The 23,145-nt window shown below is 40.3% G+C and overlaps 1 protein-coding gene across 1 annotated transcript in view; it reads left to right on the forward strand.

Annotated features, from left to right (window-relative positions):
* WDFY4 (WDFY family member 4) overlaps positions 1-23,145 on the forward strand; it is a 153,321-nt gene that overhangs the window by 70,866 nt on the left and 59,310 nt on the right. The window contains exons 41-44 of the mRNA XM_035897359.1: positions 17,182-17,259; positions 18,152-18,355; positions 19,163-19,214; positions 20,639-20,805. Of these exons, the coding sequence (XP_035753252.1) occupies positions 17,182-17,259; positions 18,152-18,355; positions 19,163-19,214; positions 20,639-20,805 (501 nt within the window). The remainder of the gene's footprint in view (positions 1-17,181; positions 17,260-18,151; positions 18,356-19,162; positions 19,215-20,638; positions 20,806-23,145) is intronic.

Consider the following 23,145-nt stretch of genomic DNA (forward strand, 5'->3'; position numbering starts at 1 on the left):
TCCTGCTGAGGAGACAGTGTGTCTGTTATGGGATCAGTTTAAGGGAGCCTTACCCCTCTAGCTCAAGCTGTAGTAGGTTGCGGTTTTATCCCCGGTGATGACTGGTTCACTTCCAGGTGTGTTGATCAGGAAGGCTATGATACACAAGTAATGTGTCTGATACTACCTTAATGAGCTGCAGGTTTTTTCTCAGCATGCCACAGCATCCTTCTCATTCCTTAAAATCACTTTGCTGCCTACAGAGTGAGCAAGTTTTTTCCCAGGTACATATGTAGACCGTGATGTCATACTACAAGAGCATCGACTATTTGCCCTGGGGTCTGTTTAATTATTTTTTAAAATTAATTTTGATTATTACAGCTGATTACACCTCAGTGAGCAATGTAATTGATATTTGTAAATGTATCCCAAGGAACATTTTGTACAACATGCTTTTTGCTGTTGAAGGTTAAAGACTCCGTTATTGGTTTTTCCCTAAATATGCCCACATCATTAGTTCCTCCAGTGAAAAGGTTGCCATCTGGAAAAGGCAGCACGGAGACATTATTCAGGCACAAGTGCATGAAATTGGTGTTTCTGCATCTTCTGTCTCTCTTCTGCAAGGAAGCGGCTTGTAATTAAAGGAGCTGGGTTTGGAGGAAACATTACTCATTTGGTGTTATTCCTTATCATGTCAAGGACTGACAGCTCCACAGCTCTGATAAATTGTTCCTCTCAATGAGATGCAAAGCTACAGTTCCAAATGTTCTTCTCCACTCTCCCTCTCCCCTTTTCTCCCTCTAGCCTCTCTTTGAAAAAGTTTGATGCACTTTTCAGAGACATGAAATCTAAGGAGAAGAAAATTAATTTCTTTGCTCCTCAACAATCCTCTTTGTGCACTTCACATGCAAGGCATAAGGTGGGATTTTCAGTATCAAAGGAAGCTGGGAGCACAAGTTACATTAAAAGTAAATGGTATTTGTGCTTCTAACTCACATTTTTAACATCACTTTGGTAGTCACTTTAAAGGTGCTGTAATGTGATTTTGTATCATTTGTGGTGTCTCAGGTGCCTTCTGTATTCACTTGGGAAAAAAATCTTCAGATACTGGCCTCTGTCTTCACTACTGCTAGTTATAGACATATGTCCTACAGCAATAGGCACCTGACTGAAACATTGAGATAAAATGAAAGTAGCAGTATGATACATAGTGAGAGGCAAAGCCTTTAGATCTCATGGTAAAGTAAAAATTTTTGTATTTACTGAGAGCTAAGCACGGCTGTTCCAAACTGACAAAAACTAATTTGAGAAAAGTGCAGAAATTCAGCTAGGATTTCAAAGCTTTGTTCAGTAGAAAGAAGAAATGGGTTGGTTACTGGGTTGTTAATTTGATTCCTTTATAGACTGAAAATAAACAAAGAAGTTGAAGCAGTAGTAGCATTTGCTGCAGATTTTAAAAAACAAAACCACCTCCCCCCCTCCAAAACTACCAACCTTTTCCCTGTTGTCATTTACAAGATAGCAAGAGTGCTTTTGAGATCCAATCCTCAATCTGGAAAAAACATCAAAATTCAAACTATTCAGTTCAGCAAAGGCCCAGGATCCATGTTTCTGCTGTATTTACATTCAGGATCTCCAGCATCATTGAAGCCAATTCCCTGCTATTTGATGGCAAATGTCAGAATTAGAAATGCAATGCAGCTGTTTTCCCCATATTTCCAAATACTCTTTGGTATCTCATGCTCTGCTCTGGGCTTTGTCTGGAGCACATGATCATTCAGAAAGCAGAGTGTGGTCATGTTTCTGGTAGTAGAAGGGCAATGATCTGCTATGGTAATTGCTATCTTGTGCTTTCTTGGAAGTCTGAGTAGCTGTGCAGGAGCAAGAGGAGCACTGTACAAAGTCAGGTTTTTTTTAATGCTTACAGGTGACAGAGTTGTGTAAGTTTGCCAGCAGGAAGGTCTGTAAGACTCTGAATACTGTGCCAAAGGTTTCCAAACCATTGACTTTCCTCTTTTGAAGTGAGCCTTTTGATCTCTTTCTCTTTATTCTCCCTTCCTCCCTCGGTCCCCCTCTCCTCAATTTTGTTGTCAGAATCTAGGATATGTATTTAATTTTTAGGTTAGTAATGACTGATTGTTTTTGTCATTTTCAACAAGCTGCAGAAGCAGCAAGGGACCACTATAGGAATCATATTTCAATACATTGTAAATCAGTCAACAGCTTCTACTATGCAGCGTCCTGAGGATGAATGCCCCAGCAAGGTTATATACAGCATACTTCTAACTACTGTAAGGCACACTGCCTCAGGGCTGTCGATAAAGTTGTTATCCTTTACAAGAAATGCAGAGCCTCCTGTGTTTTACAGCAGGCCTGATGATGCCTGTCCTCTCCTGTTTTAGTTCATTAATTACATTCCTCTATGCCAGAGACACATATACCTTGAGAGAATGAAATAGAAAAGGTCATCTTAATCCTAGTCTTCGTAATGAAGAGGTTAACAGAGACCTCCTAACTTGTAATTGCAAACCCAGAAATTTTATGGTAGGATTTTGGTCAGCAAACATACACTTGTGAAGGACAGCTACAGATAAAAAGCCAGCATCTGACCTCCTTTGTGCTGGTTTTGTCACAGTCCACTGCAAGAGAACACCTCCTAGTTAAGTGATGGGACAATGTGGTCTTTGAACTCCAAGTATTTTTGACCAGTTTGGATATCTTGGTTTCTTCTCTGCTGCCCTTAGTGCATGCAAGGTCACTGTAGAGCTAATGGCAAAAAAATGCATTTGATGGTATAGCTCTACAAACCAGAAAATACAGGTACTGAGTTTGGCTTGACTGGGAGTCATTAATTTTTCTTTAGTTGGCTTTGTAGTAAGAGTCCATCTCTTGGGCTTACTTTTGTAATGACCAGGCAGATTGTTAAACCCACAGCAAATCTGTAAAAGATAACTGCATCAATGTGTCAGTGAGAGCCTTCTTTGTCTCTGTAGATAACCTTCTGAAGTCAGGAGCTCCAAGAAAATACATCTTGGCTGAGACTTAAGTCACTTTCAGACACAGAATCTACTTCAGTTTCTTTTGAAAATTCTTCCTCTTAATTTTTTTGCAATGTAATATTTCATTTATACTGATGACTAAGCAGTCTTGATGTACCTGCTGCAAAGAAATTGCAAGTTCATTAAATCATTTAGGAAAGTGAGTTGTTATGTCCTCATCATATCACTGAGCAAGAAGATAGTGTTATGACCAAGGACCACTTGAATTCTGCATAGTTTCCCACCCACCAGGTATCCTTGGTTAAAGTAATAGCAAATGTCTCTTGGGCAAGCTGCACTGAAAGTTGTCTGTAGAGTCCTGCCTCTATAGTTAGATTCCCAGGAGGAAGAACCAAATGTCTTCTAGGACTTAATGTTTCTTCTGAAGTCTGAGGAAGACTGAGGCATGTTTCAAACAACACGTTATTTTAAAGTTTTTAGGACTTTCTTTAGTTTTAAATTTACAGGAAATTTTTTTTTTGTTGTTTTCTCATGTGTTTGTTTATTTTACTGTTTATTTGCCAGGACTTTCTCTTAGAACAGGACATAAAAGTGTTATTGCTTAGAAAATTATTCATTTGTTACACTAAGAACAACAATCTTTCCAAATTTCACAGCCAGCAAAAAAAAAATTGTTTCACATATAACGCTCATTCTTACAATAAATATGGCTGGTATACCCGGTATCTCTAGGGAATAACTTGTGGCAGTAATGCATTGTATTTTGAGGAGTACTTAAACATAAAATTTCCATTGACTTAGGTGGGAGTTTGAACTACAGGCTTAAATTCCTTCTGTGCTGGAAATTTAAATCTGTACATCAACACTTACAGGAGTTTGTTAATAAGTTTTGTACAGTTCTAGGATTTACTTACCTAGTAGAAATTGTAGCTGCATCACAGATACAGAATTAGACCTGTCTGAGGCAGGGCTCTCACCCCACGAGTCCATCAGGAAAGAGGGGCACAGAAGACTCAACCCCAAGACATAAGATCAGCCTTACCTAAAAATGCTGTGTGTCAGTGGGCTTTGACTTCTGTAAGGAAGAAGCTTTAGCTCAAGTTGACGAACATGAATTTACAGAGACTTTGTCATTATCACCCGAGATATCAGTGGCAACAGCAGCAGCTGAACCTAGAGCTAAATAGCGGACCAGTGCCTTCAGACACTAGCTACTTCTTTCCTACATTGTTATAGCATCTTTCAATAACTGACTGTAAAATCAAGGCTGATGCTGACCAGCCTGGGTTTTCAAACAGGAGTAGAGCCACTGAATCAGAGAGTTTGTCTGAAGTGGTGAGGTATGTGAGGTAGTGAAAAGGAGAGCGGGGCTGAACAAAAGAGCTTGCTGACTTGGAACGAAGGAGGGACAAGCTCAACTTAGTAGCTCATGGTAGGTAAAATGAAGAAGGTAGAAATATTTGAACATAATCACAATTATTATTTAAACAAATATTTTTCTTACTAATCACTCAGTTTGTCTTTTGTCAGCTTTTTCAAGTTAACTGAGTTAAGAAAAGCAAACATATAATGATATTTCTTTGGAAAGTGCATCATTTGTGTAACAACTTTATCTTCATAATAGAAGGATAATTAACATCACTAATTATCTAATTAAGTTCATTAACTATCCACCAACAGTGCACCGTGAAGTTGACATTATGTTCTTCTGTCAACAAATGCTTTGATTTCTTAGGAAGTAATTAAAATGTAAATTAGCATGTCATTAAATGCACAAGGGAAGTTTGGAATCAAATATTCATTTCAAAACTGCTCATAGCACACATTCTTTTTTTTACTTCAGTGAAAGCAGGCACTTTACAATTAATGATGTATATTAAACAATTTCCATTATAATATTATTGTCTTGTTTAATAACTGGCTCAAAGCTAAATTATAGTATGCTGCAGCAAGCTGGAAAAAGTTTCTTTAACTTTGAACAAAGAAATTTTTATGTCCTCTTAATCAGATATCTGACACACTGCTCATTTATCATTTTCAGATTGTTTACAAGATCATAAAGAAATAATTCAACAGGTCAATAAGTTAGAGAAGAACTGCGTGAAAACATAAAATGCAAAGCTATCTAATTTTATATAATACAAATCACTGAACTTTCTGAAATATATGGGAATAATATCCATATTCATTGAAGATAACTGTTTAACAGAGAGGCTGGAATATAAAGGTTGTATGATGATGAATACAAATTATTAGGCCACCTCAGATCCACAGGCCACTCACCCCACAGTCTGTCCCCTAAAAGTCCAATACCAGTTGCTAGAGCAGATGGTGTGCGACAGCACAACACACACTAGGAAATCTGTCCTAGCAAAGTTGTTCCTTTCTTAATTAGTATCAGTTTCATCTTAAAACCTGAATACAAGAAATAGTATCATTTCTTCCAAAACTTTTTATGGGTAACTATTCAGAGGCAGTTTTTCTGTGTTTTTAAACTCTGTGGTGTCCTGTGCAGTGAAATGCCTTCATTTAATTGCACATTGTATGAAAAGATGTTTTCTTTTATGTTTCCTGCATGTTTTTTAACATATATTTTTGCCTTTCAAGCTAAAGGTTGTGTCTGGTTCAGGTTTAAGCTTGGATATAAGATTTCAGTCAGTGGAGTTTAATGTTAAAAGCTGTTGGCATTGAAACCTTATCTTTTAAGAGCTGCTGGTGGCAGTTTTATTTTCACATAGCAGAGATGATGCCAAGTGAGTTGAATGGTGTTAATGTGGGTGAAAGCAGGGGTTTATTTGGTTGCAGAGAAACCCTAGAAACAAGTGCTAGCCACTGAAACTGAGTATTTTTTTCCTCTGCTAAATATATAGAAAGCCAAATAATTTTTCATATTTCTTCGTTCAGATATGTCAGTTTTCTTCTGGAATTTTGATGCGACATTTTATTTATAATGATTTCAGTAATAAATTGTCTGAATTAAGTTGCTTCATATGGGTTGCTTGATTCAAAAGCCGGAAGTGGCAATTTAAACTGAATCAAACTTACATTTTTGCTTTAAAACTGCAGGTGGAATCAACATTTTTATCCTCAGTTTCCCACAAGAAAATAGTTTTTCATTATTTAAGTTGTTTATCTGTTCTATTTTTAAAGAAAAATAATGGATTTTTTCAGTTATGCTATTTATTATTAGAAATCTTTATAAGGAGAAGGATTGTGACCGAATTTGCTTATCCAATATTTATGAGTTTATATATGGTGTTTTGTCTCATGAAGGGAGCAGTATAAAATGCACATAAGAGTCTGGGTGCCCAGAGAATTAAGTATGAGTTTCTATGAGATAGCAGGGACTGAAAATAGCTAAGAGTGTGACCTGCGTGGTGGTATGTGCAAGTAGAGAGCAGGAGATCAGAGGACATCCTAGAAATCTCTGCAAGAAGAACTTAAAGGTTTCTCCTAAATGAGGGTATAGGTTGCTAAACTGTGCTGATATCTGTGACCATTCATTTTTTGGCGTTCTCGTCCTTGCGAGCCTAATTAAAGATAAAGCTTGGTTGTGCCTATCTGTGTTCCATTCATGCTTTCTTCTGTAGTGTAGCCTATAGAATCCAGGATTGTTCTACAGGCACTAAAAAACTGCAGAAGTAATCTTGTCACCTTTAAATATGTATCATTTTAGGAAAAATTATAATTTTGGGGGTCAGGGAAGAGATGTTCCTTTGTATTCTGTACTCTGAGCTCTAATACACTAATGTTTACAGAATTCTTTCTTCAGCTAAAGGATTAGAAGCACACATTTTTCTTAAATAAAAGCCATAATTCAAATGTAATCAGAAAATGCCAGTGTGCATGAGGCTTTCAGATAAATACATTCAGATTCTATGTAATAACACTCTAAGTTACATACGCCTATAGGACTTCATAGAAAATGACCATTTTAAATAGAAATAGGAAAATGGTAAGTAAGAACAAGTGAAGGAAAGAAGAGATCCCCCCTGTTATTCCACATAATGCCAAAGTCTGAACTTTGCCTTTCACTAGAGGTAAAAACTAATACCTCTGCTGTAACAGGATGGCAAATGGACCCTCAAGAGGTTGAGTGAATTATCCTGAAGTCACAGAAGTCATTCTCAGAGATAGGATTAAAGAACAAACATGTCTCGCCTCCCATTGTGCTTTTTTGCTATTATGGGACAAGTTATCTGTTCTCCCAGGAATTCATCTCTTCAGTAGTATCGTCTGTTGAAGAAGTGTGTGTGTGTGTGTGTATGTGCACATACATACATACATATATGTAGTTGCTATACAAGTAGAGTTGCTTCTGCGCTGCCTGAGTTTAGCTGATAAATACAGTGTGGAAGTCTCATCAAATGTTCGCTATACTTTGGGTTTATCCTCTTGAAACCCACCCCTATGTGGGGGTACATTTATGATGCACTGAAATATGGAGGTTTTTCTCATTAAGTTTGCTATTCCCCAACCAACTGGCGATGCCAGGAATCCATCCATGATCCTTAGGAGCAGTTGGCACTGTGCATTAGCCTCCTAGCGGGTTGAGGCACGAAGCTTCCATGCAACGCTTAACTGCTGGAACTACAGTCTGTTGAAAAGCTAAATGAATTTTGGCAAAGTAACAATAAAATCCACATGGCAATAACAATTTTGATTCAAAAGAGCCTGCAAACAACTCTCAGTGTGGAGAGTATATGCTAAGGACTAGGACAAACTGCTCTTTGATCTGCTTAGGAAAATGTTATCTGCCTTAGCTTAATGCTTGTTACCTTGTGACTAATGAAACAATTTTTCCTCTTATGAAATGAACCTACTTGCTTCTTAGTGCATAGTGAATTACTTGAAAAGTAGTCTGGTCACAAGATGGGTAGCTTATTGTTTGCAGAAGGTAGCACAGTACCTGGTCTCTGATTCACTGTGTTAGATTTAGTAGCAATAGTAAACTTGGAGATGTTATGCACTTTGTGTCTGTATCTGAATACAAGGCTGGTGATTTGGAGACTTCACCCAGCTCTAGTAATTTACTGTAACACTCAGATTCTTCTCTGTAAAACTGCCATGCTAGCTGTAATCCTAGCTGCTTGTGAGGCTTATGAAGAAGGGATTGATTTATTCTCTGTGATTTAGCAGGAAAGGACCAGAAGTATTGGACTTTAATTGTGTATGTCGGGAGGGGAAATTCTGGTTAAATGTGTGGAATAAGGAAGAGAATGAGAATGAAGAGAATACAAGAAGATAGTTTTCACATCTCAAAATAGTTTAGGCTCAAAACTTAACTGCTGACAGTCTAGCTCTGTAGCTATGTAAGTTACAGCAGTTCGGGAATTTTCCATTAAAAAAGATGACTGGCTTTAGATGGTGATTGCAAAAATCAGTCGCTTTTGTGAGAAAGTGTTTCCTTCCTAAGTCACCTCATCAGTGACAGGGGATCCACACTGGTTAGGGCATGAAGTCCAGAGGACAGAGTTGGGAAATGGGGCTGCTGAGAGGAGCAATGCTGTGCCACAGGTGGATGCCATTTAATGTTGAGCTGCTGGGAAATACATACTTAAGTAAAACTGAACAATTTACTCTTTATAAAATGGCATTTTCTTAGTGTTCTGTTTCATTAAAAATGCAGCTTTTCTGTTTGATTCGAGATGGGAAGAGTGTATCACATTAGTATCATGTCATTTTTCTCAATCTAATGATGCTCATTTCCTGTTTCCCTTTTTTGTAGTCATCACCCATAGAGGTTTTAAGTATGTTTAATTGCCCCTTTTAAGGTCCAAGTGCTGCATATATATTATCTGTATGTTTATATCTTAAATGCTTGGATTAAAGGCAAATGTGCCCCCCTTCGGTAGCAGACAACCTGTATATAAAAGTTGTGAAGTATATGTCTAAACACATCCTGAAACACAGTGACTACTTGAATCAAGGTCACGAAATCTGTTTCTGCAATGCACAAAATCTTTTCCACTGCCATATATGCTATTTACATGCAGTTTGTGTCCCTAAGAGTTCCTTGCCTGCTGTTCTGTTTTTCTATGCCCATGGAATACTTTCTAAAAACCTAGTGATTGCTTGAACAGCTGTAATTAGATCAAAAAACCTTCCAAGCAGAATTGTGAAAGCCCAGGTTAGAGGAATAAGGTGTGTTGACTCTTCCTGTGATATAATATCTAATATCTGGTAAATCAGCTATATTAGAATACCATCGGGCACTGGGAACATAAGAGTAGAAGAGATTTCCAAATTGACTTGTCAAACTGTTTCCCCTTCCCGCTACTGCATGCTGTCAGCATATACAGCCTCTTTGTGGGCTTATTGGGCTGTTTCAAATTAATTCAGATGGGTTTGCCCCATCACCAAACCCCTTTCCCCTGCAACCAGGTCATAGCTTCAGGATGTTCCGAAACTCACTTGTCTTCTTTTACCCATCTGTAAGTTAAAGACTTTGACCTCCTTCATAAAGACCTCTGAGATGTACTGGTGAAAAGCACTGTACAAGAATAGATATTTTTGTTATAGCTGTGATGCCATATGAATGCTCTTACTGTGTGTGCTTATATATTTCTAATATTTATTTTGCTCAGAAGAGCTACAGTAGTAGACTAATATCACTAGTTCTGGTCCTCACCAACAGATGACTAAACCACAGGCTTCAAAACAAGTATGTGGGTTTTCTTGGTATCATCCACGGGACTATTCACTGGGCACAGTGAGGGATCTGGATATTTGGGCTTCCCTTTTGGCTCTTCTAAGTCCAAAATTATCTTGTCTTGAAGTTTACTTTTATTTATTAAGCCTTCTGGCACACACTTTTGTGTGCATGTGTGTTTTGTAATACAACATACAGCCTGTAGTTCCCCAAAGAAAGCCTCAAAGCACAGAGGTCCAATGACATAATGTTTCTTTAGGAAAGAACTATGGCATATGTGGCGTCTGTATCATGCAATATGAGTTTATTATGGCAAGCCTGAATATTTATGGGGTGAAGGAGTGTTAAATTATATATATATGTATATAAAATCAGACATAAAACATTCCAGAGCTCAGTAGAGAATTGTTAACTTAAAAGTCACACCTCAACTTTTTTATTTCTTTTCAACCATTTCTTATTACAAGCAGCCTTTCAATTGCTTTAGTTGAAAGAAATTATAGAACATCCACTCTCTGGGTTTTTTTGGCATGCTAATTTCTCTGTTTTCCAGCATTTTCTTCCTTGCTGGTTTTACCTTTCCCCAATGCTAATCGTTTTCTCTCCTATTTGCATGAGGTCTCCATGCAGCAAGAGGAGAAATGGGGTTTGATTCTGTGGTTTGTTTTTGTTTTGTTTTTTTTAATAGGGAAATAGCTTGTAAATTCCGTCAACTTTCAAGCTCTAAATATTGGCTGGGGAATCTGAGACAGCAAAATGACCTGATTCTACTTAGAATATGATTTTCTAAGGATGCAAAGTAGAGATGTCTGTATAAAAAAGGCTTAAAGCATTAGGCCTCAAGATTTTATGGATCACTATGGCCTCTTAGTCTGCTCTTCCCTAGAACGTGTCATATTTCTTGTATTTACACCTGCTTTTCTGCATATGAAACTCAAACCTTATATTATGTTACACAATATTAACAATTATCAAAGCTGGCATATTGGTTTTATTCAAGATACATATTATGCTGTGGCACTGTTGTATTTTATTTACTGCATAAAGAGTTGCCATTTTAAAGGATAGCCACTACGATTTTTAATGGAAACTGTTCATTTGCTAGCAACTTGTTTGCACTAGTTGTTCATTAAGCATCACAGTGTAATTGTTCTGAGTAAACACTGAATAAATAATAGCTTGGTCTATATTCTCCATGTTTATTGGATATCTTTTTCAGGTTTTGTTTTTGTTTATATAGAGGGGTGTTCTTTTCCCAATCACAGTGATCTCCAATTTTGTTAAGTTTATTTCATTTTACAACCAGATGGTTTTCTTGTGGGGATGATCATCAGGGACATGTTCATCTGGCTGAAGATGGCTAGCTATAGCTCATTTGGAAGCCAAAGTGGTTAGTCTTCAGTTTACCAGACATGGCTAACTGAATTTTTCCTTCTTAGGACCCTTCATATGTTTCAAACGCTAAGAGTTGGGTCAGGAAAGTCAGTGAGAATCTTTCCAATGTGGGCTTTGACATTAGGGGTCTGATTGGTGACCATGAGCAAAATACAGACTATGAGCAACTTTGAAACAGCTGCCAGTAGAGCACTGACTCGGCTTGAATAGCCTGTGGGTATCTGAAATAGTTGTTAATACTTGGAGGAATTGGTTGTCTATTCTGAATGGCTTTTACCCTATGTCCACACAGAGCTGGGATCTCAGCTCTTCTCCTGTACTGAGCCTGGCTCAACAGCACAGAGATGCTGTTGCTTTCTAGGTCAGCCTTTATGGGAGTTTTATATGAATTATGGAATAGTTTTGTGAGGCCGCAACTGTGATTACAGGTTTAATGATGCTTTAAACAAACAAAAATGTAATGACTTTCATCAGTGTAAAACAGGAGCTTCCTGCAGGGAAACACCAATAAATGTGACTTCACGGCAGGGGTACAGACCTGGCTGGCAGCCAGCAGTAATCGGCACACCACATAGACCTTGTGTGTTAACTTAATTATAGCACAGTGCAAGCAGCAGCTTAGACAGTTTGCTGTGAGGAATCACTGCCAGCGTGGCACAGAGTCCATGCATTTAAAAGTTACCCATCTGATCTGTGGCTTTAGGTAGTGAGAGGCTGGGACTTCCGCAGCCAGTTTAGCCTCATGCTGTGACTCACAGCAATCTCACCTTTGTCAGGGAAGCTTGGGTGGGCATGCGAGCATTTGCCTGGCACTGGGCACACTCTGACCTCTCCTGTATAATCTCCAGACAGCTTCTGCCTTCTTTGTGATCAGCCACTTTAATCTTTTTTTTTTTTTTTTTTTTTTTTTTTTTTCCATTTCATGGCTTTTGTGTACCTTTTGTAAGTTCCTGGGAAGGGCAAGCAATCTTATTTTGGCTTCAAAATCATGTTCAAGGAAGCCTGAATCCTTTCTACACATTTGGCTGGCACATGGAATAGGTATTTATGGTTTATTTGGATACTGTGACTTTTGGGATTCTGATTATTTCTGTAGTGATTAGGAGCATTATCTTGAGTCAGGTCCCAGTGTGCTGTACCATTGACTTCAGGAGAAAAAAAAAAAAAAAAATGTTCTTTCAGAGAGCTTTTGGTTTGGAAAATTTTGTAGCAAGTATGCCCAGAAGATCAGCTGTGTCATCATGTAGTTTCAATAGGATAGCTATAAGCTTTTTCCATGAAATACACTGTCAAACAGGAGAATTTTTACCTGTGACTGTTAGCAAGAAGGCTGTGATACTGAACTTCCCTCAGTAGCTACTTGTCAGCAGTCACACAAAGAGATACTGAGCACCAAAAGAAATAGATGGAGCAGCTATCTTTGTGCTTGCATAGAAAAGTCTCAGTTACAAGACAATGGTCTTATGAGTGTTGGACAACCTGTTAAAGCAGGTTCTTCAGCTACCTTCATGCAATAAGACAAAACAAGCCAGTAGCTTAGTCAGCAGTTGTTCAGTGGTTCAGCTGTATACACAGCCTTTCAGTATGCTTTGTCTCTCTGATCAGGCAAAAAAAAGTCATGGGAACAAATACTTTACTTCAAGTCTCTTTGGGACTCAGAATTTCAGAGATAGCTAGAAAGGGGGGGAAAAACCTAGCATTTTCAAAGCTGGAAGGTTGTCTTTAATCAAATTTTAACAGGTGAATTCACAGGATTAGTATGATAGTGAATAACCTAGGTTGTATTTTGTTGTTAGTTTGGCACGTGAGGGATTCCATTGAGTTTAATAACGTTTCTGCTGATCTTTTCAAAAGGGAGGCTCAGATAGGAAGCGGTTTGAAATTTTCTGGTTTGTATTATCTAAAGGTCTTGGCTGTGTGAACCTTGTGACCCAAAACCTGTGGGTTTTGGTGGAGTAGGTAAGGAGGAATCCAGGAAGGCTGCACATTTTTCAAGAAGGAAACCTTAGAGGCACAGGAGCAGGCCCATCACCATGGGCCAAAAGATGAGCTGGCGGGGAAGACGACCAGCCTGGTTGGACAGGGAGCTTTGGCTGGAACTCAGGAAAAAAAGGAGAGCTTATGACCTTTGGAAAAAGGGGCAGGCAACTCAGGAGGACTACAAAGATGTTGTGAGGTTATGCAGGGAGAAAATTAGAAGGGCCAAAGCCCAACTGGAACTTAATCTGACTACTTGTTCTTTCAGAGAGCTTTTGGTTTGGAAAATTTTGTAGCAAGTATGCCCAGAAGATCAGCTGTGTCATCATGTAGTTTCAATAGGATAGCTATAAGCTTTTTCCATGAAATACACTGTCAAACAGGAGAATTTTTACCTGTGACTGTTAGCAAGAAGGCTGTGATACTGAACTTCCCTCAGTAGCTACTTGTCAGCAGTCACACAAAGAGATACTGAGCACCAAAAGAAATAGATGGAGCAGCTATCTTTGTGCTTGCATAGAAAAGTCTCAGTTACAAGACAATGGTCTTATGAGTGTTGGACAACCTGTTAAAGCAGGTTCTTCAGCTACCTTCATGCAATAAGACAAAACAAGCCAGTAGCTTAGTCAGCAGTTGTTCAGTGGTTCAGCTGTATACACAGCCTTTCAGTATGCTTTGTCTCTCTGATCAGGCAAAAAAAAGTCATGGGAACAAATACTTTACTTCAAGTCTCTTTGGGACTCAGAATTTCAGAGATAGCTAGAAAGGGGGGGAAAAACCTAGCATTTTCAAAGCTGGAAGGTTGTCTTTAATCAAATTTTAACAGGTGAATTCACAGGATTAGTATGATAGTGAATAACCTAGGTTGTATTTTGTTGTTAGTTTGGCACGTGAGGGATTCCATTGAGTTTAATAACGTTTCTGCTGATCTTTTCAAAAGGGAGGCTCAGATAGGAAGCGGTTTGAAATTTTCTGGTTTGTATTATCTAAAGGTCTTGGCTGTGTGAACCTTGTGACCCAAAACCTGTGGGTTTTGGTGGAGTAGGTAAGGAGGAATCCAGGAAGGCTGCACATTTTTCAAGAAGGAAACCTTAGAGGCACAGGAGCAGGCCCATCACCATGGGCCAAAAGATGAGCTGGCGGGGAAGACGACCAGCCTGGTTGGACAGGGAGCTTTGGCTGGAACTCAGGAAAAAAAGGAGAGCTTATGACCTTTGGAAAAAGGGGCAGGCAACTCAGGAGGACTACAAAGATGTTGTGAGGTTATGCAGGGAGAAAATTAGAAGGGCCAAAGCCCAACTGGAACTTAATCTGACTACTGCCATAAAAGACAATAAAAAATGTTTCTAGAAATACATTAGCAAAAAAAGGAGGGCTAAGGAGGATCTCTGTCCTTTATTGAATGCAGGGGGAAACACAGTGACAAAGGATGAGGAAAAGGCTGAGGTACTTAATGCCTTCTTTGCTTCAGTCTTTAATAGTAAGACCAGTTGTTCTCAGGGTACCCAGCCCCCCTGAGCTGGAAGACAGGGAGAGGGAGACTGAAGCCCCCATAATCCAAGGGAAAATGGTTAGCAATCTGCTACACCACTTGGACACACACAGGTCTATGGGGCCAGATGGGATCCACCCAAGGGTACTGAGGGACCTAGCAGAAGTGCTCACCAAGCCACTCTCCATCATTTATCAGCAGTCCTGGCTAACCAGGGAGGTCCCAATTGACTGGAGGTTAGCAAATGTGATGCCCATCTACAAGAAGGACCAGAAGGAGGACCAGGGTAACTACAGGCCTGTCAGTCTGACCTTGGTGCCAGGGAAGGTTATAGAACAGATCATCTTGAGGGCCAACACATGGCACATACAGGACAACTAGATGATCAGGCCCAGTCAGAAATGGTTTATGAAAGGCAGGTCCTGCTTGACTAACCTGGTCTTCTGTGACAAGGTGACCCACTTAGTGGATGAGGGGAAGGCTGTGGGTGTTGTCTACCTAGACTTTAGCAAAGGCTTTGGCACTCACAGCATTCTCCTGGAGAAACTGGCTGCTCATGGCTTGGATGGGCATACTCTTCACTGTGTAAAAAAAACTGGCTGGATGGTCTGGTCCAGAGAGTTGTGGTGAAATGAGCTGGTGGTCAGTCACAAGCGCTGTTCCCCAGGGCTCAGTATTGTGGTCAGTTCTGTTTAATAACTTTATCAGTGATCTGGATGAGGGGATTGAGTGCACCCTCAGTAAATTCGTAGATGACACCAAGTTGAGTGGGACTTTTGATCTGCTTGAGGGTAGGGAGAGTCTGCAGAGGGATCTGGACAGGCTGGATAACTGGACTTTGGCCAATTGTATGAGATTCAACAGGGCTCAGTGTCAGGTCCTGCAGCTGGGTCACAACAACCCCATGCAATGCTACAGGTTTGGGGAAGAGTGGCTGGGAAGTTGCTGGTGGAAAAAGACGTGGGGGTACTGGTTGAAAGCTGGCTAAACATGAGCCAGCAGGGTGCCTGCGTGGCCAAGAAAGCCAATAGCATCTTGGCTTGTATCAAGAATAGTGTGGCCAGCAGAAGTAGGGAAGTGATCGTGCCCCTGTACTCATCACTGATGAGGCTGCACCTCAAATCCTGTGTTCAGTTTTGGGCTCCTTGCTGTAGGAAGGACATTGAGGTGCTGGAGCATGTCCAAAGAAGGGCAACGAAGCCAGTGAGGGGTCTGGAGCACAAGGCTGATGGGGAGCAGCTGAGGGAACTGGGGTTGTTTAGCCTGGAGAAGAGGAGGCTAAGACCTTATCGCTCTTTACAACTACCTTAACAGAGGTTGTAGTGAGGTAGGTATTGGTCTCTTCTCCCAAGTAACAAGCAATAGACAAGAGGAAATGGCCTCAAGCTGTGGCAGGGGAGGTTTCAATTGGATATTAGGAAAAATTTCTTCCCCAAGAGGGTTGTCAAGCATTGGAACAGGCTGTCCAGGGAAGTGGTTGAGTCCCCATCCCTGGAGGGATTCAAAAGACATGTAGACAAGGTGCCTAGGGACATGGTTTAGTGGTGGGATGGCAGTGTTAGGTTAACAGTTGGACTTGATCTTAAAGGTCTTTTCCAGCCTAAACAATTCTATGATTCTAAGAGAATAAAACTGATTTCATTTCCCTATGCCCTGAGTTTAAGGATCCCACCATGCTTGACCGTTGTTCATGATCTTGGCCTGTGTAACTCTGAGGTTGGTATTATAGTCTCTGTTTTGAGGTTGGAGAGGTAGAGGTTTAGGGCAATTGCATGTCTTGCTGAAGATCACATAACAATCTCTTTGCAGAGTGGGGAATGCAACTCATAATCTCTTGACAGCAGTTCATCAGTCTTGTACTTGCACAGAGACCCTTAGCTTGAGTTCATTCCAATAAAACAGCAGTTGAAACGTGTGACTGTTAATGCGGGTTCACTGTTCTGCAATACTAGTACATTCTGGAAGGAAAGATGGCCAGGATATTCTGTCAGAGTGCTTTGAAAAACATGTATTTCCAGAAACATCTGAGTAGCACTGGGGTTTAGGGCACATCTGTGTTTCGTAGTGGAGCAGAGGTAGTTATTATGTGTGTTGTCTTGCACTAGTACAGCTCTACAAGTTTCCAGTTCTAGAGCTAGCTCAGAATCTCTGCATTACAGTCCCATTAAAGAGTATATTTGTACTCCAAGTCACTTGTTGCCAGAGGACCTAGGCTCCTAAATCTCAAAAATTTTTTTTGGAAACTGTTGGTGTCCTGTCTGCAAAAAGGGGACATGGACCATTCCTTTGTCGGCACTTCCTGTCTATGCAGCAAGATGCAGGTGTATAGTTACAAATCCTGGATCCTTACCTCAGCTGGGGCCTCTACAACATATAATTGTTTTATGCTACTTGAAATACTAATTCACCTCCAAAAGGAGGAGCCTTAAATTTTGTTTGCTTTCTTTCTCCTTCTGAGTAGTTCCACTAATGACCCTTTTTAAGATCATGAATAAGTTTATCTTCCCGGTGTAAGTGTGCAACTTGCTTTCAGATGATTGCCTCATCACTATATTGTCTGGAGAGCTGTCAAACTCACACACAGGCTGTTTTCCCTAATTATTCTTGGAAAAGGTAGAGCAACTAATGCCTGCTTCTGCCCCACACCCGCAGCACTTTGGTGTGATTTGTTCTGATGTTCCTTCTAGGGATTTGTGTCCTGTATGGAACAGTACCGAAGAACTGGGCAGGAGCTGTATGCCTCTTTGTACAAGAACCACGTGCAGGTAAAGAACAGGAATATTGTGCAACAGCTTCTGTTGTTGAATAGATGCTCTTGGGCTACCCTGAGAAATCAGGCATTTCAGAAGTGAGATAAGTAGTATGCCCAAAGAAATGCTGACAGTTGATGAGTCAATACTCAGTTCCTGACATCACCACTGAAGTGCGATATAGCGTCACTCACCAATCAGATTTGAGATCCTCACTTTATCTTCAGTAGCCTTTTTTTTGTTTAAATGAATTATTCCACACTCAGTGGCAGAAATTAAAAGTGAGGATTTTGACCTTTTTTTCTTAGCAGCCAGTAAAACTTTTCAAGAGGTCTCAAGCTCATAGCCACTAAAATCTCACAGCTATGTTTCTGTTTCAGGATTGGCCACCAGAGACCAAGCAGCTTTTCATTCTTTGAAATTCTCACCCCTTCCCTCCTTTAAATAGATATTTTAGTGCCGCTCAACTCCCTGCACACACCTCCTAAGTAGAAATAATTAAACTTGTGCCATGCTTGGAGGGAGCAGAGCACACTTCTGACTGAGACTTTTAGACTGTTTTCAGTGAACATGGTGGTTGCCATTTGACAGAAATATTTGCCAGAAAAAAAATGGACTGAACAAAAACTCTGTGATGCTGTTTTGAGTTGGAAATCAGCCATTTTCAAGGAGGTTGAAGCTTGCAACATGCTTATATTTGTCACAGTATCTTAGCTGGACTAGTAGTGTCTCCCACACCACACTTTTGGTAGTCGGTTGGACCCGCTTGCTAGGTTTGCAGTGTTCCCTCTTCAGTGGTCCCATCCAGTAGGTTGGGTAGATCTCTCTGAATCACTGAAGTGGTGCCACCTCTGGATGGGAGAAGGGAAGTGTACAAAAGGTGGCACAAATTGGTTCTGTCCCACAGATGCAGCAGTGTGGTTACAGTAAAGCAGCCAAGGACTGGATGATACTCGAGGAGCAACTTTTCTACAGAAGGGGCCCATGGGGAGATGCATCACGATCCTTAGAGCCAAGATGGATTCTTGACTGTTATGAAGGGCCTTCACGAATGAGGAAGAGGATTCAGCATGTGAACACCCGAGCAACAATGATGCGAATGAAGAGCGAGGTAGAAAGCTGTTGCAGGAGATGCACAATTTCTGTAACAGTTGCTGATGACTTCATACTCACCTCTTTCCTCTGGTTCTCATTACCTGACTCATCAATATGCTGTGCCATGCATAGAGAATCCACTGCATGTGTCTGATTTAGAGAGAGTAAGAGGGGCTGCAATGTGTTTAGCAGCAACAGAATTATTTTCCCTCTTTTCTGGGGATCTCCCCAGACAAATGAGAGTATAATCCAACCATACTTTTCTGCTTGTAATATCTTATGGCTATAACACTTCACAATGTGTGCAACAGAGTCTAGTTAGAAGGCTGCACTGTCCTGTTAGACTTAGACTTATTAGGGCTGCTAGAACTGGTGGATGATCAAAAGGGGAATTAGAGTGGCTTGAACTAAGAATTGGACAGTATATGTGGGGTGTTTACTACTGTCTGTCTCTCTAGTGTCTAAGTGCCAAAACCTATCAACAAGAAGCTGAAGCACATCAGTGTATCAGGAGGTTCCCATCTCTAGGACATTTTCAGCTTTTATGGGAAGCTTGGGTTCTAGCTGTTTTCCGTAGACTGGGTGGTATGGTTTTTATCCCATAACTGGCCTCATGCAGGATTGTCTTTGAAAAGACAATAGTCCTTTTGCTTAATTGTTGACATTTGCTCCTACATTTAGTTGTTCCTTTGGGTCCTTTCAAATGAGTTTGAGTTTCCAAGGCTTTTATTTGCAACATAGTTCTAAATCTGTTTTTCTCTGCAACAAGGTTGTTATGTTTACTCTGCATATTCCACTCCAGTCATACCTAGTCTCTTTTCAGGTTCTTCCAGCAAACAGAAATGAAACAACCCCCACTGCCAAAGTGAATCCAGGTAACCTTTTAGGGCTAACTTAAATTATCAAGAGGGTGGACACAAACAGCCAAAGAGAATTGGAGTTAGTATATGGACTTCCAGGTCAGAATTTCATCTAGTGAAAAAAACTTACTTTGAGTGCTCTGGACTAAGAAGTCACTTGAACATCTGGGAAAAGACTGATGCAATTATTATAGGTGGTATATAAATTGTCTTCAGAATTTGTTGCTCTCTTATTGTCGCCAGAAAGATCTGAAAGCAAAAAAGCTATCTTGAAATGAAAGCTTTGGGCATTCTTGGGCACCTGGAAAGCTCCCAACTGCTTAAACTCAGAAGGAAAAGTGCAGACTTTCCCCCCACTTTTAGTAGACACTGTAGTTCTACCTCTGCAATAGTATTTAAAACCAGGTGATAGATGGCCAAGAGAAGTAGTAGCAGGAATTATAACTTTCCATGACTGTGGACAAAATAACAGAGAGTGGAAGGAAATCGCCAAGAACATTAACATGTCAAATTGTTTTTCAGTGTTCAAAACAGAACCAGACTTTTCAAAATATGATCATTATGTCAACATTTTCATTTTCCAAGGCCAGGTTTTCTGTTACGTGAGACTTTAAAAGAATGGCAGGGAGGGGGAGTGAAATATGATACAGAAGTCAATACTTTTTCAGAGAGGGGAAAAAAAACCCCAAACATTGAGAAAGAACTGTTGTTTGGAAATGTCAGCCAAGTATAAGGCTGTGGATTTCAGCCACCTCTGTGGCTGTTCCAAGTCAAGCTTCTAGTGTACACTGTTGGAAGTAGGTAGTATTGTTGTATATTTTGTAGTGTGATAGGGCCTAGAAACCAAGTGAGAGTGGAGCTCGTTGTTCTAGACTCTAAACAAGACTGAAGTACTACGTAGCTTCTGCATGAAAGTGATTCCAGTCTACCTCAATAAGAGGGCTGAGCATGCCTCCTCTAACTACGTGCACTGCATGAATTTGTAAAACTTGGAACACAGCTTGGGCAAGATATGAGTGGATTGTCTCTCCTTGGGTTCTCTTAAGATCCTGCTCAGTGCGTGTCCCCAGAAGACTACCGTTTTCAGTTTTTTCTAATTTCATGTGAGTATGTGAACAGATTCTTTTTTTAACATTTATTTGATTATCAGATGATCAGCCCAACACAGTGCAGAAATGAGAATAAATACACTTGTTCAATATGTTTGAATCTTCAGTGATTATAGGAATTTAGTCTGAATTATGACTGTATGCAGCTACCTGTTTTTTAGTTCCCTGAACTAAGAGTCTTTCTTTAGAAGTCACAGATTTTGCCTGTTTTTTGCAGATAAATAATGCTATTTCCCAAGGTAGAACAGATTGGGTGAAAGTCTAAATTGCAAATGCTTTTGGTGTCATCCGGCTGACACTAAAACTGTAATCTCTTTTATACTGATGTAGGAGAGCTGACATTAAATGGAGCAGAAAGGGAGATGGATAAGAAGGGATCGGATTGTAACCAGCTAACATTCTTCCCTGCTCTACATGAAAGCTTCCATTCAGAAGACTTCTTCGAACTGTGTGTGGAGAGACAAATTATATTGCAGGAGTTTGCAGAGAGTGAAAAGGTAGGAAAGATGAACTAGAAAATGTTCTCAGGGGTTGGGTGGGGTGGCATTTTAGAATGTGAATTGGATGTGGAGCCCTATCAGTTCCTTTCAGTTTGGGGTTCAGGTGGATTCAGGCTGCAGTCATCACTATCTGTTCCCTCAGAGCAATTACAATTTTCCAGCCTCTGAATGCCTATATTGACTTATTCTTGAAGAGCATTTAACATTAACCAAGGTATTCTTGTACCTGTGAGACAGTATTGTCTGAATTTGCCTAAGACACGGAAAATTATGAGACTCTCAGAATTCCCATCCTGCTTCCCCACGCTTATTCATGCTCAGAGCAGTACCTGGATCAGATTTATTTGTTACTTCTGGAAGGGTGTGCCAATTTTCTAGAGGTTGCTAGTTCAGTGATGTTTAAATATCTTCCTCCTGGATATCATAAAATCTTTTCTTCCTTCTCCCTTCACATGCCTTTTTTTTCTCTGTCTCCCCATGAGTACTGGACAGATTCTTCCCTCTACAGCTGTAGAGACTTTTCCTGCTTCCTGTTTGATGCTTCCATTGTGTAGCAGAACAGTGTTGTTCCTTCTTTGTTCTTGTACTGGACTGGTGCCCTTCTCCCAGGTTTCTTCCCAGCACAAGGAAGAGGCAGGTTCAGGAACACTGGGGAAGGACATGAGCTGTGGAGTAAATAGGGGTGACCCTGTTAGGAGGACATAACTTTGGTCTCGTGTTCTCAATTTAATCCCTTTGCTCAAAGGCTAGCAACCTGCCCTTTGCTTTCAGCATAGTCCCCACAATGGTGACTCCAAATCAAACCCTTGATGTCAGATATGCATTGCACATACTCATTTTCCTCAGGACTGTGAGAGATTTTGTCAGGAGTATTTGACCTGTCCTCATTCTTTTCCAGTGTACCTGTTTCTTCCAGTGGCATCATTCCCCTTGTTGGCCCAAGAGTTAGCATCCCACAGTGGAAGCCAAGGGTCATACTTGAGTATTTAAACTCAGCCATCACAGTGTATGATAGATAGGTATAGAAATAATTATTTTATTTTTATGTCTCAATAACATTGCTGAATTTTCTTGAGGCTTTGCCAGTGGCTGAGGTGGTCACATTCATGCTCTCTAACATGATGGCTTCCTGATGCTATTAGAACTGTTGGTACACTGTCTGTCTATACAACATAATTCATCTCCCTGCCAGTCCTCCTTCCTCCCTCCCCCCCCCCCCCTCCCCCCAGCAGAAGGAGACAAGCATGAAAATGTGAGGCATGTTTTCCATGTGCTGATTTCATCTTGAGCCTTCAGGCTGTCTGTCTCTTCTCCATGTAACTCTGCAGGAAGCCATCAGAAATGCCAGGCATGTTTTTTTCCAGCAGCAGTCACTGTGTTGCCAAGCTGACAGAAGTATTAAAAAAAGCAGTAGGGGGTGACATTAGCTGTCCTGCGCTCACTTAGTGCGCTGCGGTCCTGCCTTGTAAATGGCTGCCTTGTGAGCTGTTTGCACTTTAAGCAGGCAACTGGAACCATCTTACCTACTGCACTGCACAGAGAAGTCATTGTGATGTTTTGGCAGATACTGAATTGATTTCTGTAACACAGGGATAGCCCACCTCTGGAAAGTGGTCATTGTTTTATAATGTCACCCAGTGCTATTTTTTTTTGCATTACCATTAAACACACACCTTTGTACACATCCAGGTATGTGAGGTGGCTTTTTGCAGAAGCAGCAGATCAAATGCTGTTGACATTGTTGGTTCAGAGTCTGTTCCTCAGCAAGTTCAATCAGGAGAATATGGGTGCAGGTGGGGTATTGTTATGCTAATATAATCTAGTCTTTTGTCTTATCTTGAAAAATAGACTAGAAAACATTTCTAGACATTCCTGTGAGAATAATTCCAAGTATTTAAACAAGGTAAGTTTACCACCTGGACTGTGAAAGGGACTATAAAGGAGAAAATAAATAGATATAGTTTGAATACAGGCTAAAGGAAGCTACTGAGAGTGATTAGTCCCTGAGAGAGTGGAGACTAATTATATGAGGGAGCAATCATGCTCTGGGTGTTTGAATACCACCCCAACCAGGCAAAGTTCAGCCTTTAGATGTGTCCTTTTTTGTTGCGTGGGGTTTTTTTGGTTTTTCGTTTGTTTGTTTTTTTTTTTTTAATGCAATAAACTACCCACAGAGGAATGCATTTCCCAGATTTCAAAGTCAAACACTCTGAATTTAAGAAATGCCAGAAATCAAGAATTTAATGCCAGATCTGTGCTGTTGCAGCCCTTAATGACATAATCACTTGCTGATTTTGCCATAAGACTATCCCTTTTGCTTTACCATTACATAGGGTG

Source organism: Egretta garzetta, unplaced genomic scaffold (genome assembly GCF_000687185.1).
Source record: "Egretta garzetta isolate BGI_Z169 unplaced genomic scaffold, ASM68718v1 scaffold56, whole genome shotgun sequence".
Lineage (NCBI taxonomy): Eukaryota > Metazoa > Chordata > Aves > Pelecaniformes > Ardeidae > Egretta > Egretta garzetta.